This window comes from Cherax quadricarinatus, chromosome 21 (assembly GCF_038502225.1).
Source record: "Cherax quadricarinatus isolate ZL_2023a chromosome 21, ASM3850222v1, whole genome shotgun sequence".
In the NCBI taxonomy this organism is placed as follows: domain Eukaryota; kingdom Metazoa; phylum Arthropoda; class Malacostraca; order Decapoda; family Parastacidae; genus Cherax; species Cherax quadricarinatus.
Window position 1 is genome coordinate 31,769,282 of NC_091312.1, and position 20,451 is coordinate 31,789,732.

Consider the following 20,451-nt stretch of genomic DNA (forward strand, 5'->3'; position numbering starts at 1 on the left):
GGATTTTGTCCTTAATCCATTCCAGAAGGTCGGTCTAAATCGGAAACGAACGAAAACCAAAGCAAGATTTCCCATAAGAAATAATGTATATACAATTAATCTGTTCCAGACACCCAAAAATATTAGCAAAAAAATACATTTTTTAAAGAATAACTATAGTTTTACATACAGAAAACACTGAGAACGAAATATAAATGACTAATGAAATGGATAAATGAACATTTAACATCACACTTACCTTTATTGAAGACTCTTGTTGGGGTATGGATGGCGAGAAGGTGAGAGGGAGGAGAGGTTATCTTTACCACCATCACTACCAGAGGTAGTGACCGTGGTAGAGGTTATTGTTTGGAAGGGAAATCCCCCTCCATAAGGACTTCAGGTATCAAAGCCCTATCCGGGGTTACGTCCCTTCTTTGTCTTTTACTGGCACTGGACCCCTGTTGCACTAAAAATCCGTCCAGAGAGCTCTGTTTCTGGCATCTCTTTAAGATTTGCCTAAAATGGGGCAAGGTATTGTCACTGTACATGTTGCAGGTACGGCTTGTATCAGCTTAGTCAGGGTGATATTTTTCCACAAAAGTTTGCACCTCATTCCACTTTGCACAAATGTCCCTAATCACTGAAGAAGGTACCTTCTTGCCTCTCTCTTCTTCCTCCTCCTCTGAAGCAATTTCCTCAGCTGTGGTCTGTTGCTGTTCCAGTTGAGGGCCTTGTAGCTCTTCAGTGGTTAGCTCTTCTCTGTGGTCCTCCACCAACTCTTGCACATCCTGGCCACTCACATCCAACCCCATGGATTTCCCCAAAGACAGTAGATTCCACAATAAGCGTAGAGTCGACAGGGTCAGCCTCAAACCCTTCAAAATCTTTGTCGAGGACACATTCTGGCCACAATTTTCTCCAAGCAGAGTTCAAAGTCCTGGAAGTCACTCCCTGTCAAGCCTTACCTATAAGGCTTGTGCAGTGGAGGATCTTGAAGTGATTCCTCCGGACCGCTCTTAGGGTCAGTTCAGTGTCCGAGGTTACTTCAAAGCACTTTTGAAACATTGCTTTCATGTAGAGTTTTTGAAGTTAGAAATGACCTGCTGGTCCATGGGCCGGATGAGAGGAGTGGTGTTAGCAGGCAAGAACTTCACTGTTATAAAACTGAAGTCCCTAAACAATTGGTCTTCCAAGTCTGGAGGATATGCAGGAGCATTGTCCAGTACCAGGAGGTATTTGAATGGCAATTTATTTTCCAGGAGGTATTTTTTGAACAATTGTTGAGGTTTGAATTGTTTAGCTTCTATGTATCCCTTGAATTCTTGAACGTATTTTTCAGCCGCATATTTGTCAGAACTTGCCTTACCATAAATAACAAAAAAGGCACAATACCGTGACTGGAACGATACACAAATAACCCGCACATAAAAGAGAGAAGCTTACGACAACGTTTCGGTCCGACTTGGACCATTGACTTTGTCTATGGTCCAAGTCGGATCGAAACGTCGTCGTAAGCTTCTCTCTTTTATGTGCGGGTTATTTGTGTATTGCCTTACCATGCCTGACCACACTGTGTATGCCACTACACTTCTTGAATCTGTCAAACCAGCCTCTACTGGCCTTAAATTCACTAACAGCAGCACTCATTCCAGGCATTTTCTTTACGAGATTCGCATGCCTTGCCTGTACGCAAATGATCGACTCCACAACACTATCTTCCACTGTTTTTCGTTGATCCAGACCAACAACAATGTCTCCACATCTTCGATTGTTTGTGATCTCTGTTTTGTTAGCATATTTACCCATTTCACAACATCAGCTTCCTTGATTTCTACTTTCTTTGCCAGGATGGAACTGATTGTTGATTTGGACTTGCCATACATCCTAACCAGCTTGACTACACGTACGCCACTTTTGTATTTTTCTTCAATCTCTTGAATTCTATCATGTTTCTCATCTTCTTTACCATAGGGCTGGCACTAGGAACTTTCTTTGGGCCCATGGTGGCTTATTTCGCAGTTGCAGTCAATAAACAAGCACAACAAACAATGGATTGTTACGAATTGTTTCAGATGAATGCTCACTCAACCAGTGACAGAGCCAGACTGAGACATGTACGCATGAGTGGCAGCATCCCGGGACGGGTCTGATATGGATGATTTCCCAGACGAGGTACGAAATGGAACAAAATTTTGCTGAAAAAAGTGGTTGAAATCCGAATTGTACAATATCCAGTGTGGACAAAATCCGGGATTCCACTGTATAGTGTTTGGAAATAAAGCTAAAAGTCTTTAATTAAACAAAGAAAAGATAATACACAGCCGGGCTGTGGCTCGTACATTGGATTGCGTGTAGCCAGCAGTAACAGCCTGGTTGATCAGGCTCTGATCCACCATGAGGCCTGGTCACAGACTGGGCCGGGGGGGGGGTTGACCCCCGGAACTCTCTCCAGGTAAACTCCAGGTATTTATTCTGGCAACAAACTTCAAATTTAACAAGCAAATTCAGCACATATCTAAGAAAATTTTCAAAAAAGTAAGCATTCTTCTTAGAATATACTATTACCTCACATATGGCATATGTGCATGGGATTTACAAGAGCAAATCTAAAATCAACCATAACCTAACAAGTCTGCTATCAAAACAATTAGCAGTCAGATTCCAGACAATGCCCTCCTCTGCTATTCAGAGATTTGATCTTAATCTACTAAGTACACACCATGCACATGTACATATATAAAGTTGTTGAGAAGATTATCAAGAGTGGTGGAGCACCTAGAAAGAAGTGGGTTCGTACATGGAAACTACTGGAGTTCTACGACAATGTAACAAAGGTATGACAGAAGAAAAAGTGATGGATAGATTGCATTTTCTTTGACTGTAAGAAAGCTTTGGACACAGTACCACACAAGAGACTGGAATAAAAGCTAGAGGATCAGGCAGGGATAACAGATAAAGCACTAAATGGATCAGGAAATATCTGACAGGAAGGAAACAGTGAGTGATTGTACGTGACAAGGTCTCGAAGTGGGTGCATATGATGAATAAGGTTCCACAAAGATCAGTTCCAGGGCTAGTGCTGTTTCTTGTATACATGAATGACATGACAGAAGAGATAGAGTCAGATGTATCCCTGTTCACAGACTATGTGAAACTAATGAGAATACAAATGGACGAGGACCTAGAAAGGCTACAAAAAGATCTGGATATATGGATCTGACAAATGGCTCTTAGAGTTTAATCCCACCATGTACAAATTTATGAAGCTTGGGGAAGAACAAAGAAGACTGCAGACAGAGTACATGCTTGGGGAGCAAAGGCTGCATACCTCACTCGATAAGGACCGTGGGGTGAATATTATAACAAGCATATCCTCTGAGGCTCACATCAACCAAATAACTGTTGCAGCACATGTGTATCTGGAAAATATATGAATAACATTTCGACATCTAAGTAAAGAGCCATTCATGACTCTGTACATCATGTACATCAGGCCCATATTGGAGTATGCAGCACCGGTATGGAGCCCATACCTGGCCAAGCACATCAAGAAATTAGAGAAAATGCAGAGGTTTGCAACAAGACTAATCCTGGAGCTAATGGGGAGTTCCTATGAGGAGAAGATAAGGGAACTCAATCTGATGATGCTGGAGGACAGGACGACTAAGGGGAACATGATAATGGCATGCAAAATACTGAGAAGAATTGACAACGTGAACAGGGATAGAATGTTTCAGAAATGGGAAATAGGAACAAGAAGGCACAACTGGAAGTTGAAAACTCAGATGAGTCATAGGAATGTATGGAAATATTTCGTCAGCCTTAGAGTTGCCAGGAAGTGGGAAAATCTATACATAACTTTAGGAAGAGATATGAAAGTCTCTTAAAGCTGGAAGTACGTGGACCAAGTAGCGTCCAGGAAAGAGGCGGAGCCAGATGTGTCTTGACCCCTGCAGCCCACCACCACCGAACTCCCACACCCAATACCTAACCCCCAGACCCACCACCACCCAACCCCTAAACCAACAACCACCAAACTGCCACACCCACCACAACCCAAACCCACCACCACTCAACCCCCACACCCAAAACCAACCAATCTCGACACCCACCACCACCACCACCCAACCATCACACCAACCACCACCCAACCCCAACACCCACCACCAACCAACCCCCACACCTACCACCAGCTAACCTCTACACCCACCACCACCCAACCCCCACACACACCACCACCACGCAGCCCCCACACCTAGCACCATCCAACCCCTAAACCCACCACCACCCAACACACTCACCACCACGCAGCCCCCACACCCACCACCACCCAACACCTCCACCCAACAACTCCACCCATCACCACCCAACCCCCGACACCCACCACCACCCAACCCCTAACCCACCACCACCACCCAACCCCCACACCCACCACCAGCCAACCCCAACACCCCCACCACACAACCCCCACAGACACCACCCAACTCCCACAGATACCACCCAACCCCCACAGACACCACCCAACCCCCATAGACACTACCCAGTCCCCACACCCACCACCACCCAACCCCCACACCCACCACCACCCAACCCCCACACCCACCACCACCCAACCCCCACACCCACCACCACCCAACCGCCACACCCACCACCACCCAAGCCCCACACCCACCACCACCCAACCCCCACACTCACCACCACCCAACTCCCACACTCACCACCACCCAAACCCCACACCCACAACCACCCAACCCCCACACCCACAACCACCCAACCCCTACACCCACCTCAAACCAATCCCTAAACCCACCACCACCCATCCCCTACACCCACAACCGCCCAACCCCCACACACACCACCACCCACCCCCCCACACCTACCACCACCCACAACCACCCAACCCCTACACCCACCACCAACCAACCCCCACACTCACCACCATTCAACCCCCCACACACACCACCACCCAACCTTCACACCCACCACCACCCAACCCCTATACCCACCAACACCCAACCCCCACACCCACCACCATCCAAGCCCTGCACCCACCCACCACTGTTTTATGAGATTATTTGGTGAATTGAAAGCGGGGTGTGAATTATAAACGTCTTCGGAGGCTTCTTACTATATTTGCAAAGTCGTGGTGGGTACACAGGCGTGTGTGTTGTGCCCATGGCCCAGGAGGGCCATCCCACAAAAGGGAGAACTAGTAGGCCTTCTGTCTTGCTGCTAGGCCGCTGTGAGAGTGAGTGTGGGCCCAGCATCCCACAGACCTGGAGCAGGCCCAGAGGGCAGCACCTTAGTGTGTGAAATATGAACTAAGCTGGCAGACAACATAGGCTGTCTGTGCAGACAGTACAGGCTGTCTACATCCGCTCAGCCACCTACCTCGCGTCGTCCCGACACAACAATACTGGTGGTAAAAAAAACTCGGTCTCTCTCTCGTAGGAACAGGGCACAGAACACAAAATAAAAAACATATATATATACATATGGACATGGAAAAAAAATTCCTACAGGGAGGGAAGAAAAAAACATGTGGGGTGTGCTAAACATCGTGGTCAAAGGCAGTGAGCGTCGAAGGGCATCACTTCATGCCTTCACGCGTCTGGACAGATACTGCAACACAGGAGACATTGCTGTGGCTGAGCTGTGACGTAACGGGGTACGGTCTCCTCTGGAATGGTGAAGCAGTCATCGTAGGAGTCACTGCAGGTTTTCACTCAACCTGGGGCACGACATGCTGGTGCCCTCGAGTGAGGCATCGTCAAAACTCGGCAACTGGAGTTTACCTGGAGTTTACCTGGAGAGAGTTCCGGGGGTCAACGCCCCCGCGGCCCGGTCTGAGACCAGGCTTCCTGGTGGATCAGAGCCTGATCAACCAGGCTGTTGCTGCTGGCTGCACGCAAACCAACATACGAGCCACAGCCCGGCTGATCCGGAACTGACTTTAGGTGCTTGTCCAGTGCCAGCTTGAAGACTGCCAGGGGTCTGTTGGTAATCCCCCTTATGTGTGCTGGGAGGCAGTTGAACAGTCTCGGGCCCCTGACACTTATTGTATGGTCTCTTAACGTGCTAGTGACACCCCTGCTTTTCATTGGGGGGATGGTGCATCGTCTGCCAAGTCTTTTGCTTTCGTAGTGGGTGATTTTCATGTGCAAGTTCGGTACTAGTCCCTCTAGGATTTTCCAGGTGTATATAATCATGTATCTCTCCCTCCTGCGTTCCAGGGAATACAGGTTTAGGAACCTCAAGCGCTCCCAATAATTGAGGTGTTTTATCTCCGTTATGCGCGCCGTGAAAGTTCTCTGTACATTTTCTAGGTCGGCAATTTCACCTGCCTTGAAAGGTGCTGTTAGTGTGCAGCAATATTCCAGCCTAGATAGAACAAGTGACCTGAAGAGTGTCATCATGGGCTTGGCCTCCCTAGTTTTGAAGGTTCTCATTATCCATCCTGTCATTTTTCTAGCAGATGCGATTGATACAGTGTTATGGTCCTTGAAGGTGAGATCCTCCGACATGATCACTCCCAGGTCTTTGACGTTGGTGTTTCGCTCTATTTTGTGGCCAGAATTTGTTTTGTACTCTGATGAAGATTTAATTTCCTCATGTTTACCATATCTGAGTAATTGAAATTTCTCATCGTTGAACTTCATATTGTTTTCTGCAGCCCACTGAAAGATTTGGTTGATGTCTGCCTGGAGCTTTGCAGTGTCTGCAATGGAAGACACTGTCATGCAGATTCGGGTGTCATCTGCAAAGGAAGACACGGTGCTGTGGCTGACATCCTTGTCTATGTCGGATATAAGGATGAGGAACAAGATGGGAGCGAGTACTGTGCCTTGTGGAACAGAGCTTTTCACCGTAGCTGCCTCGGACTTTACTCTGTTGACGACTACTCTCTGTGTTCTGTTAGTGAGGAAATTATAGATCCATCGACCGACTTTTCCTGTTATTCCTTTAGCACGCATTTTGTGCGCTATTACGCCATGGTCACACTTGTCGAAGGCTTTTGCAAAGTCTGTATATATTACATCTGCATTCTTTTTGTCTTCTAGTGCATTTAGGACCTTGTCGTAGTGGTCCAATAGTTGAGACAGACAGGAGCGACCTGTTCTAAACCCATGTTGCCCTGGGTTGTGTAACTGATGGGTTTCTAGATGCGTGGTGATCTTGCTTCTTAGGACCCTTTCAAAGATTTTTATGATATGGGATGTTAGTGCTATTGGTCTGTAGTTCTTTGCTGTTGCTTTACTGCCCCCTTTGTGGAGTGGGGCTATGTCTGTTGTTTTTAGTAACTGTGGGACGACCCCCGTGTCCATGCTCCCTCTCCACAGGATGGAAAAGGCTCGTGATAGGGGCTTCTTGCAGTTCTTGATGAACACAGAGTTCCATGAGTCTGGCCCTGGGGCAGAGTGCATGGGCATGTCATTTATCGCCTGTTCGAAGTCATTTGGCGTCAGGATAACATCGGATAGGCTTGTGTTAATCAAATTTTGTGGCTCTCTCATAAAAAATTCATTTTGATCTTCGACTCTCAGTCTGGTTAGCGGCTTGCTAAAAACTGAGTCATATTGGGACTTGAGTAGCTCACTCATTTCCTTGTTGTCATCTGTGTAGGACCCATCTTGTTTAAGTAGGGGCCCAATACTGGACGTTGTTCTCGATTTTGATTTGGCATAGGAGAAGAAATACTTTGGGTTTCTTTCGATTTCATTTATGGCTTTTAGTTCTTCCCGCGATTCCTGACTCCTAAAGGATTCTTTTAGCTTAAGTTTGATGCTTGGTATTTCTCTGACCAGTGTCTCCCTACGCATTTCAGATATATTGACCTCTTTTAGCCGCTCTGTTATTCTTTTCCGTCGCCTGTAAAGGGAGCGCCTGTCTCTTTCTGTTTTACATCTACTCCTCCTTTTTCTTAGAGGAATAAGCCTTGTGCATACATCGAGTGCTACCGAGTTAATCTGTTCTAGGCATAAGTTGGGGTCTGTGTTGCTTAGTATATCTTCCCAGCTTATATCGGTTAGGACTTGGTTTACTTGGTCCCACTTTATGTTTTTGTTATTGAAGTTGAATTTGGTGAATGCTCCCTCGTGACTAATCTCATTATGTCGGTCTGGGGCTCCGCGCATACATGACTGAACCTCAATTATGTTGTGATCTGAGTATATTGTTTTTGATATGGTGACATTTCTTATCAGATCATCATTGTTAGTGAAGATGAGGTCTAGTGTATTCTCCAGTCTAGTAGGCTCTATTATTTGCTGGTTTAAATTGAATTTTGTGCAGAGATTTAAAAGCTCGCGTGAGTGTGAGTTTTCATCAGAGCTGCCTCCTGGTGTTATTACTGCAACAATATTATTTGCTATATTCCTCCATTTTAGGTGCCTTAAGTTGAAATCCCCCAGGAGCAAGATGTTGGGTGCAGGAGCTGGAAGGTTTTCCAGACAGTGGTCAATTTTTAACAGCTGTTCCTGGAATTGCTGGGATGTTGCATCCGGAGGCTTGTAGACTATCACAATGACTAGGTTTTGGTTCTCGACCTTTACTGCTGAAACTTCCACTACATCATTTGAGGCATTTAGCAGTTCTGTGCAAACAAGTGACTCTGCAATGTACAGGCCAACCCCCCCCTTTTGCCTGTTCACTCTGTCACATCTGTATAGGTTGTAACCTGGGATCCATATTTCGTTGTCCAAGTGATCCTTTATGTGGGTCTCAGTGAAAGCCGCGAACATTGCCTTTGCCTCTGCAAGCAGTCCACGGATGAAAGGTATTTTGTTGTTTGTTGCTGGCTTTAGACCCTGTATATTTGCAAAGAAGAATGTTATCGGACTGGTGGTATTGTTGGTACTGGGGGGGGATTTTTTTTCCGGCATTAGTATCTGTATCTGTTGGTTTGGAGTGGAGGCCATCGACTGTGGTTCCACTCCAGGAATGACTGGATTTGGTGTACGATTTCTGCCATTTCCTGCCAGTTTTTTTTCCTTCCTGGCACTAAAAAACCTCTCCCTCTTGAGTGGCTGTGGCTACCCAGGTTTTCCCATGGCCTGGATGTTTTGTATCTTTTTGTCCCCTTTAGATGGTATGCCTGGCAATTTAAGTTATAGCACAGTCTTTCCTGTACTGAAGAGGTACACAGTTCAGGGTGAAAAAGCTTACAGGAAGGGAGTTTGCATTTTCCTGTTGTCATATGGGCATGGCATTTCCTAGGGTGGTCATAGTTGCACGTCCCATCTGTTTTTCCAGATTTCCCATGCCAGCAGATACCGAGTGCATAGTATGTGCACAGGCTTGGTTTCCGTTTGCCTTGGGTTTCTGTGACTGTATTCCCTGTTGGTGCATGTTTCCCTGTCTTACTTCTATCCTCCCTAGCACCAACAATGGAGCTCCCACCATTTGTTTTTGGTAATATATCCTCACTATTGCTAGTGGAGTCCTCTTGTTTGCTATTTCCTGCGGTATTTCTAGTTTGCAATATTGGTTTTATCTTATCTTTGACTACACTTGTTTCCCTACTATGGCTCCTGTCCCCTATGCGGTCATTCATATGTATTCCTTCCTGCGTATAATTCCCGACTACCTGGACAAAATCTCCAGCTTCACCATTACTGTCTCCCAGGACAGCATCTCCAGCTTCCCCATTACTGTCTCCCAGGACAGCATCTCCAGCTTCACCATTACTGTCTCCCAGGACAGCACCTCCAGCTTCACCATTACTGTCTCCCAGGACAGCACCTCCAGCTTCCCCATTACTGTCTCCCAGGACAGCACTATCAGCCCCCCATTTACTGACTACCAATACTTCTGGCAAGCAACTCAGGAGGACACTTCTCAACTGGTACTGTCACTGGGCTGTCACTGTCGGTGAGCATGGAGCAAGTCGTGGCAGAGACGACTGGGCGAAACATCTGGGAGTCGTAACATCATACACCAGACTGCAGTGAGCGAGCTAGCAGTCAAAGTGACATCTTCTTTGTGCAGGCTGCTCACTGAAGCTTGTGACACGAGGCTGACACAGCGCCTGCCGACAGGGCTAACTGCGACTTGATGGGTGTCAGTCTCTCGGCAGTTGGAGTTATAGCAGAGGTTAGTCTAAGCGTCCCCAGACTTGTTTCTCTACATATAACTGCATTTTGAAGGTCTGGAGGTGAAGTGAAACAAATCTCGATGGGAATCGTAGCAGGTATGATTCTGCAGAACATCACAAGTGACGAACATAAGAGTTTTCTGTACAAGGGGGCTCAGGCTCAGAGCTGACTGATATCAGCTGTCAAATGTACTGGTCACACCGGGTGACAACACAAGGTGCTATACAAGGGTCTGACTCAAGATCACTGGACACATGGAAAACTTTACACACACCCGCGATACATGCGGTACAACATGGCTTAAACTAGCAAAAGGTGCTTTTCTGTGCACAAAACTGGCACTAAGCCATGTACTAACATGTAAGAGCACTGACTGAGAGGAATTAACACAAATATATCTTCTCTCAATCTTCTCAACAATACTGAAATATTTACTAGAAACACTCGATGTGACATCATGTGATGTCAGGCGTGATGTCGTGAGGTGATGTCAGCAGCACTGTGATGTCAGCAGACATCTCGAGGTGACTCAGGCGGACATCATGACGTCGTGAAGTTGGGCAGCAGCATCGGTGACGTCAATGTGATGCGGGCAGCAGACCACAGCTCTGGCGACCATTTCACACGGAACACAGCAGAAAACACAGCAGAGGGAGGGAGTACATAGTGGTGGAGTGTGGTGGTAGGCTGGTGAGGTGCGAGTAGGGTGAGCATGGGCAAGGTAAGGAACGGCCACTTCCTCCTCTTCTCTCCACAGCCACAAACACAGGGAGACTCACTGGATGCAGAAATCACCACAAAACTCACCTCTGGTTTCCTGAAACGGCTGTGCTGAGCTGAACAACAACAGAAACATACAAGTGACGCTGAACACGTGACTTGAGAAACAGCGTGGGACGCTGTAGCGTGGGGTCACTGGGACGCCACTTACAATTCTCGAAGAAATTCGGCAAATTTCGGCTAGATCCTGCTTGTACCTGTGTCTGGATGCTCAAACGTGCAGACACGACATCAGGATAACTCATTGAGAGACGGATGCTTCTTGCATGGGGTGATAAAGTGAAGATGACTTCATACCTCTTCCTTCCTCTCTCCGGGCAAACACAACTGCTGCGACCACCGCTTCCCACCAATGTTTAATGAGATTATTTGGCGAGCTGAAAGCGGGGTGTAAATGATATGTCTTCGGAGGCTTCTTTGTTTATTGAAAAGTCGTGGTGGGTACACAGGCTTGTGTGTTGTGCCCATGGCCCAGGAGGGCCATCCCACAAGAGGGAGATCTAGTAGGCCTTCTGTCTTGCTGCTAGGCCGCTGTGAGAGTGAGAGAGTGTGGGCCCAGCATCCCACAGACCTGGAGCAGGCCCAGAGGGCAGCACCTTAGTGCACGAAATATGAACTAAGCTGGCAGACAGTACAGGCTGTCTACACCACCCAACCCATACATCCACCACAAACCAACCCTCTACACCCACCACCACCCAACCCCCATACCCAGAACCACCCAACCCCTTCACCCACCTCAAACCAACCCCTACACCCACCACCACCAATCCCTTACACCCACCATCATTCAACCCCCTCACCCATCACCACCCAACCCCCACACCCACCACCACCCAACCCCCACACCCACCACCATTAAACCCCCCACACACCACCATCCAAACCCCCCATACCCACCACCACCCAGCCCCTACACCTACCACCACCCAAACCCTACACCCACCACCAACAGCAAACCCCCACACCCACCACCACCCAACCCCCACACCCACCACCACCCAATCCCTACACCCACCACCACCCCTACCCCTACAGTCACCACAACCCAACCCCTACACCCACCACCACCAGCCAACCCCCACACCCACCACCACCCAACCCCTACACCCACCACCACCCAAACCCCACACCCACCATCACCCAACCCCCACACCCACCACCACTCAACCCCCACACACCACCACCCAAACCCCCACACCCACCACCACCCAACCCCTACACCCACCACAACCCAACCCTTACACCCACCACCAACAGCCAACCCCCACACCCACCACCACCCAACCCCTACACCCACCACCACCCAACCCCTACACCCACCACCACCTAACCCCAACACCCACCACCACCCCTACCCCTACAGTCACCACAACTCAATACCTACACCCACCACCACCCAACCCCTACACCCACCACCACCAGCCTACCCCCACACCCACCACCACCCAACCCCCACACCCACCACCACCCAACCCCAACACCCACCACTACCCAACCCTAACACCCAACACCACCCAACCCCTGTATGCACCCACCACCCAACCCATACACCCACCACAAACCCTCTACACCCATCACCACCCAATCCCCACACAAACCACCACCCAACCCCCACACCCACAATCCCCCAACCCCTACTCCCACCACAAACCAACCCCTACACCCACCACCACCCATCCCTCACACCCACCAGCACCCAACCCCCACACCCACCACCACTCAACCCCTACACCCGCCACCACCCAACCACTACACCCACCACCACCCACACCCACAACCACCCAACCCCTACACCCACCACAAACCAACCCATACACCCACCACCACACAGCCCCCACACCCACCACCACCCAACCCCCACACCCACCACCACCCAACCCCCACACCCACCACCACCCAACCCCCACACCCACCACCACCCACTACCCACTACCCACTGCACCCACTACCACCCAACCCCACACCCACTACCACCCATCCCCCGCACCCACTACCACCCAACCCCTACACCCACCACAAACCAACCCCCTACCCCCACCACCACCCATCCCCCATAACCACCACCACTCAACCCCCCACACACACACCACCACCCAATCCCCCACACCCACCACCACCCAACCCGTACACCCACCACCACTACCCAACCCCCACACTCACCACCACCCAACCCCCACACCCACCACCACTCAACTCCTACACCCACCATCACCCAACCCGAACACTCACCACCACCCAACCCCCACACCCACCACCACTCAACTCCTACACCCACCACCACCCAACACCTACACCCACCACCACCCAACACCTGCACCCACCACCTATCTTGAAGATAGGAGTAACTCTGGCCTCTTGAACCCATCCGGTACGGTATTAGTGGTGGTGATTGATAGATTTATTATGTAAGCAATAGGGATTGACAGTTCAGAAGCACCATCTTTTAGAAACTTAGACGGGATGTTATCCGGGCCTGTGCTCTTAGTTGGGTTTAACCTGCTTAGTTCTTTTTTAATAAAGTCATGAGATACACCTACTAGTTGACAACTGTTTGGGGTTACCCCTTTATTGGTATAGTATGTTTGAAACTTATCAGAGTCTGTGTTAAAGGTATTTGATGCAGCTGGTAGTTTACTTATTAGTGTTGATGCAACAGATGTGTAGAAGGAATTAAAGCAATTTACCACCTTAGATGTTTCGTGGCATACCTCGTTATTGATAGTGAGTACTATGTTGGAGCTATCTACTGGCTTATGGCTATACCCCAGCTGTTTTAGTTGTTGCCAGAGCTTTATGGGGTTATGCTTATACTCTTCAATTTTTGAGCAATAGTTCTTTGCCTTTGCTCCTTTTATAAGTCTCTGCACTCTGCACTTTGGAATTCATTTAGTGCTGCAATATCCTGTCTGTTTTCTTTAAATCTTTTTAGCAGCTGGTCTCTGAATTTCATATTATCTAATATCTCAGTAGTCATCCAGGGTTCAGTTCTTCATTTAATCCTAACCTCTTTAACTGGAGCAATATTATCAAGGATGGTAGTGAACGTTGTTTTGAATTTTTCCCAGGCATCGTTTACGTCCGTGCAACTTGTTATCACTGTCCAGTCATAATTTTGTAGCCTATCTACCAGTGTTTCTTTACTGTAGTTTCTAGCTGACCTCATTTTACTGTCCTGTGTAGGCCTATCCTATTCCTAGTGATTTTCCTGGTGCAGTAAATGATGAAATGATCACTAAGACTTGTGGTAATGACGCCTGACTGACTAATGTTCTCAGAGCGGTTACAAAGTATGTCGTCAATTATGGTGGCTGAGTACTGTGTGATCCGGGTTGGTGTATTAATTAGTTGAGTGTAACTATTTAAACTTAGAATTTGCTTATACCTTTTGCATAGCCCGTTATTTTGCTGCTGAAAACAGATATTGAAGTCTCCCAGTATTGTCTCGCAATTGTTTTCAAGTTCGGACAATACTCTGGAAAAGTCTTCTAAGAACTGGTCCTGGGTGGGACGGCGGTAGCTAGTTCCTACTAAGATGGGTTTGGTCTTGGGAAGCAACACTTCAAATCATAGAATCTCCAGTTTATTGTTATTTAAATCAGGTCTTGGGTTGTAAGCTAAGTCATTTCTAATGTAGGCACATACTCCACCACCCTTTCTGTTTATATCTAAGCGTTTTATATTGTAACCTTCTATTTTGACCTCGTCGTCAGTCACCGTATCATCCAACCAGGATTCAGAGATGGTTATAACTGCTGCCCTAATTTTGTTAGCTAGAATCCTAATCTCTGCCAATTTAGGAAGACGTGATCTTGCGTTGACATGAATAAAGTGAAGGTCTGTTTTCATAAAACAATTATAATCATCAATATATGACAATGGGTCATATGTATTAAAATTAGGTGGTATAAACCTTGGTAATAAATACCGACAAGTTGGTTTAGAAAGACACGTAAGCAAACACTATAACATATTTATTAGAAAACGTTTCGGTCCTGGGACCTTGATCACTTCTAACATACAGAGGTAGAAAGACATTATATATAAGCGGAGAGTGAGATGTGACGCACGTGACCTGAGGAAAGTCATAAGAACATAAAAATGGAGGAACACTGTAGAAGGCCTACTGGCCCATGCGAGGCAGGTCCTTATCAAAACAACCTCTACCTATGATGAGGACGGGTAGACGATGAAATCATGTGACTCCTGTGTTGTTGGGTTGGTGCTGCTTAAGTATCATGTATGCCAATGTTTTTGAAATTTTGTAGTTTCCAGTGTTGCGTTCTATAGTGTCGGTGACGGCGATTAGTGAGGCTTCTAGGCACCGTCGGCGTCTGAGGTCTGGTTCGGTGAGAACCCGTCCTCATCATAGGTAGAGGTTGTTTTGATAAGGACCTGCCTCGCATGGGCCAGTAGGCCTTCTACAGTGTTCCTCCATTCTTATGTTCTTATGACTTTCCTCAGGTCACGTGCGTCACATCTCACTCTCCGCTTATATATAATGTCTTTCTACCTCTGTATGTTAGAAGTGATCAAGGTCCCAGGACCGAAACGTTTTCTAATAAATATGTTATAGTGTTTGCTTACGTGTCTTTCTAAACCATTAAAATTAGGTAAATCAATGTCATCATTGCTAAAGGGTTGCTGTGCCAAAGTGCATTTGTTACACACAAAATGAATTCTGGCACCGTTGCTATAATTGTACATACATCCATCATGCACCAACCCCTTACACATTTTACATAAGGTGCCTTTTCTGTTTTTCATGCGTACTTTAGTGCAGTGTATGCACCTGTTTGGTAGTGTTTGAGATAATAATGGCTGTATTGTCTCACATTGACCTATGTATGCATTACATATGGAGTTAAGGTCATCATTCCTAGCTACTAGACCGTCATTATCACCGTCATTTATCTGTCTGTTTTGCCTCTGCACAATAGTTTGAGGTCCTGGATTAATTTGGATATCACCATTTAAGAGCACTACAATAAGAGCGGTGTTGCCATACCTTGTGGCGATAGTGACATTTACTTTTCTGGTAGGATGGCAACTGTTGGGCTTTTACTGTCCAGGGCGCTGTTACTCCATTCACCTTTTCCAGCCCCCATGATTGATTTCTTTCTTCATGGAATTGAAGAAGAAAGATAAATATAATTATGGCAGCCTGTACCCCCTAATGACTGCCATTTTCACTCTTCGCTCTTTTACTCATATACAATAATATTTATTTCTCTTTTCCAGTCACCTAGTACACCCTAGTATCTGCTTTAGCAATCACCACTGAATTACTAGTAAATTTTCTTCTTCAAAACCCTCTTCGCTGCTCACTTTTTCCTTAACTTCACAAACCCCTTTCAGTTAACCCCTTATTACACACTCCCCTTCCCGCCTCACTTCACAGTCCGGCTTCACCTATTAACTTCTAACTCCTTTCCATTTTGGTAGACCAGAAAGGTTTAATCAATGGAAATTGACAAGGTGGACAGAGACAGAATGTTCCAGAGATGGGACACAGCAACAAGGGGACACAGTTTGAAGTTGAAGACACAGATGAATCACGGGGATGTTAGGAAGTATTTCTGCAATCACAGAGTAGTCAGGAAGTGGAATAGTTTGGGAAGCAATGTAGTGGAGGCAGGATCCATTCATAGCTTTAAGCAGAGGTATGATAAAACTCATGGTGCTGGGAGAGTGACCCAGTAGTGGCCAGTGAAGAGGCAGGGCCAGGAGCTATGAATCGACCCCTGCAACCACAACTAGGTGAGTATATGCACACACACACACACACACACACACAGTAGGTGACACCGCGTGTGAGTCATGCCTTCTGTGCTCCATGAATATAAGTGTTTGTGAGGGCTACCCAAGTGTTCTGCAAAGGTTGCTAAGTGTGTTAGGGTAGTGAACAATTCCTTGAAGCGATTTACAATCTGCCTGAGCCACATAAGTGTGGGGAGAGCCACAATTTTGTAAGTGATCTAGAAAGTAAAATGTGGTGGCGCAGTCAGAGCAGGCAGGCTAGTGTGTGTGCTCAGGCGACGTTGCCACGTGTCACCCAAGAAAGACAGTAAAGTGAAACAATCGTGTGACCAGTGAAAGAAATACAGTGAACAGGGTGCATTATATAACGAGAAGAAATTGAGGTGGATCTACGCCAGGAAGTCACATCGAGCTGGACAATCTACAGGCTGCTACAGCTGCATTGCAAGTACTGTAATCACTTATGCATGGTTGTTTGGGTGTGGGGTTTCGGGTTCCAATTAACCACCAAGCTGATTGTGAAAGGTACAACTCTCCTAGCACGATAAAGAATAGGCACTCAAGTACTCAATAAGGACTAGCAATTGGTAATCTGAACATTAAAATGGTATAAAATACCGACAGGTTGTTAGGTAAGACACATATGCAACAGTAAGGTATCTTTATTTCGAAACGTTTCGCCTACACAGTAGGCTTCTTCAGTCGAGTACAGAAAAGTTGATAGAAGCCTTAAAGTTTTGAGGTGGTCAGTCCCTCAGTCTGGAGAAGAGCTTTGTTCCATGGAATGAAACAATATGGAGATGAAGTGACAGGATGGAGCACTTATATAGCGCCAAGAGGTGAGACGTAGGTCACTAGAAGAGGTAAGAACTCAGATGCTGGGAGGTCATGTCCCTCTCAAATCCAGCCGTTCTCACTAGTAGAGGTTGTCGAAGTTGATTGTAGGTCTGTACCAAGATACCCTTGTGTTGCAGTGTCTGACAGATTGAACATTAAAATGGTATAAAATACCGACAGGTTGTTAGGTAAGACACATATGCAACAGTAAGGTATCTTTATTTCGAAACGTTTCGCCTACACAGTAGGCAACCTCTACTAGTGAGAACGGCTGGATTTGAGAGGGACATGACCTCCCAGCATCTGAGTTCTTACCTCTTCTAGTGACCTACGTCTCACCTCTTGGCGCTATATAAGTGCTCCATCCTGTCACTTCATCTCCATATTGTTTCATACTATGGAACAATGCTCTTCTCCAGACTGAGGGACTGACCACCTCAAAACTTTAAGGGTGATGGACTGATTACATCGTCTTCAAGTATCTTCTGCTTCTATCAACTTTTCTGTACTCGACTGAAGAAGCCTACTGTGTAGGCGAAACGTTTCGAAATAAAGATACCTTACAGTTGCATATGTGTCTTACCTAACAACCTGTCGGTATTTTATACCATTTTAATGTTCAATCTGTCAGACATTGCAACACAAGGGTATCTTGGTACAGACCTACAATCAACTTCGACAACCTATACTAGTGAGAACGGCTGGATTTGAGAGGGACCTGACCTCCCAACATCTGAGTTCTTACCCCTTCTAGTGACCTACGTTTCACCTCTTGGCGCTATATAAGGCTCCATCCTGTCACTTCATCTCCATATTGTTTCATTCCATGGAACAATGCTCTTCTCCAGACTGAGGGACTGACCACCTCAAAACTTTAAGGGTGATGGACTGATTACATCGTCTTCAAGTATCTTCTGCTTCTATCAACTTTTCTGTACTCGACTGAAGAAGCCTACTGTGTAGGCGAAACGTTTCGAAATAAAGATACCCTACTGTTGCATATGTGTCTTACCTAACAATTGGTAATCTATGGCACAAGGCAAGTAAGTTACTATGAGCCTAGGTGGTAGGAAAAGCATAGAGGGCAGCATTGTAAGTAGGTGTGGGTCAAGTCACAGGAGGGTGGGGGTCAGGTCACAAGAGGTTGTGGTCAGGTGACCACTGAGACTCCACATAACACTCCAATGCACAATTCCACCTACTTTTCAGACACTTAATAAACCCACACATAATTCCACACACACACACACACACACACACACACACACACACCAACCTCTCACTCCTTCCCCTGATCCCCCCCTCTCTCATTCACTCTCCTCCTCCCCACCTCTCCCTCCTTCCCCCCTCTCCCTCTCCTATTCTCCCCCTTCCTTCTCCCTCCTTCTCACTCCCCATATTCCCCCCTAAATCCTCCTCCCCACCCCTCTCCCATATAGCTACTCTTCACAGTTCCTCATCTACCTTCCCCCCTCCACAGTTGGACAAACACACTAATTACCTAACACACAGAATTACACAAGTTTTCCATTCTGAGGCAATAAAAAAAAATGGGTTGCCAGAGAGCAGGAAGGAAAACCAAAGGACAGGAGGATGAATCTGCGAAGGAAGATTGGGCAGCAGAGCTCACTAAAAGGGAACATGAATGGGAAAAAAACTAGAAGAACTTAGCATGAGAATGGAAGAGAGGATAGATATGGAAAGCAGGAAGTGGGAGATGCAAGTCATAGCAGCAGAAGCTAGGATACAGAAATTAGAAGAGGAACTGAAAAATCTGAAACAGCCTAAAGAACTAAAGAACATTTTGGGAATGACACCAGAGACTGCTACCTCAGTCACAAATAAGGGGACTGTAGGGAAAGGAGCAAAACTGCAAGTAGAAGCTCTAGCAGAGGGGACTGTAGTAAATGAAAGAGCTAAGCTATATGTGGAGGCCCTAACAGACCACAGCAGAGCCCAGGGAAAACTGAGAAGGAAAAATGACAGGCCACTTAGCCCAAGTGCAATAGATAGTGAAACTGAAGAAAGGAAAGCTGCAATGGAGGAAATTAAATTGAATGAGAGGATACACAAGGATATGCAGTGGGAGAATGAAAAGGAGAGGTCAGTCTTTGTGTATGGGCTCCAGGAAGTTGAAGGGGAAACATATGAAGCAAGAAAACAAGGAAAAAAAAACAATTGATAGCATCATAAAAGCAATAGGAGAAGATGACATGACCCAGCTGGAAAATTTTCAGAGAATAGGGGGGTTTGCAAGAAGAAGAAGAACCCGGCCAGTGAAAGTGACTTTCAAGCAGAATGGACTCGGAACAGGATCCTGCAGAAGAAAGCAAGATTAAGGGACATGCCGGCATACAGGAAGGTGTATCTCAACCACGACAGAACACAAGAAGAAAGGCAGAAACTGAGAGAGATGGTACAAAGGCGAAAGGAGGAAAGAGAGGGGATGGAGGAGACAGACAGGAGATCCCAGACCCAGGAAGAAGATCAAATACAGCCTCCCTCACAACTTCCTATAGAAGCCCCCCAACCAGGTCAACCCCAGTGCAACCAAACATTCTAAACCAAAACACCCATGCCATATCCAATGCCCCCACCCACTGCATTACAAACTCCACCCCAACAGCAACCACCCATAGTTCCTTATCAGGTCTCCCACTTCCCCAACCCCAATATACCCCCCAGACCACAGTCTTAGAAAAGAAGTTGAAGGTGTGGTATACAAATGCAGATGGAATAACAAATAAATGTGAGGAGTGGCATGAAAGAATCAAGGAGACATCCCCAGACATAATAGCACTCACAGAAACAAAACTCACCAGAATAATAACAGATGCAATCTTTCCACCCGAATATCAAATCCTCAGGAAAGACAGAGGGAAGAGAGGGGGAGGAGGAGTTGCACTGCTCATTAAAAGCCAGTGAGGTTTTGAGGAAATGGAAGGAATGGATGGCATGGGCGAAAGGGACTACTTAGTAGGAACAATCCAGTCTGAGG

The 20,451-nt window shown here is 46.8% G+C and overlaps 1 protein-coding gene across 1 annotated transcript in view; it reads left to right on the forward strand.

The window, feature by feature from the left end:
* Positions 1 to 20,451, forward strand: part of LOC128689156 (uncharacterized) — a 214,123-nt gene that overhangs the window by 28,421 nt on the left and 165,251 nt on the right. The window contains exon 5 of the mRNA XM_070087441.1: positions 9,644 to 9,759. Within this exon, the coding sequence (XP_069943542.1) occupies positions 9,644 to 9,759 (116 nt within the window). The remainder of the gene's footprint in view (positions 1 to 9,643; positions 9,760 to 20,451) is intronic.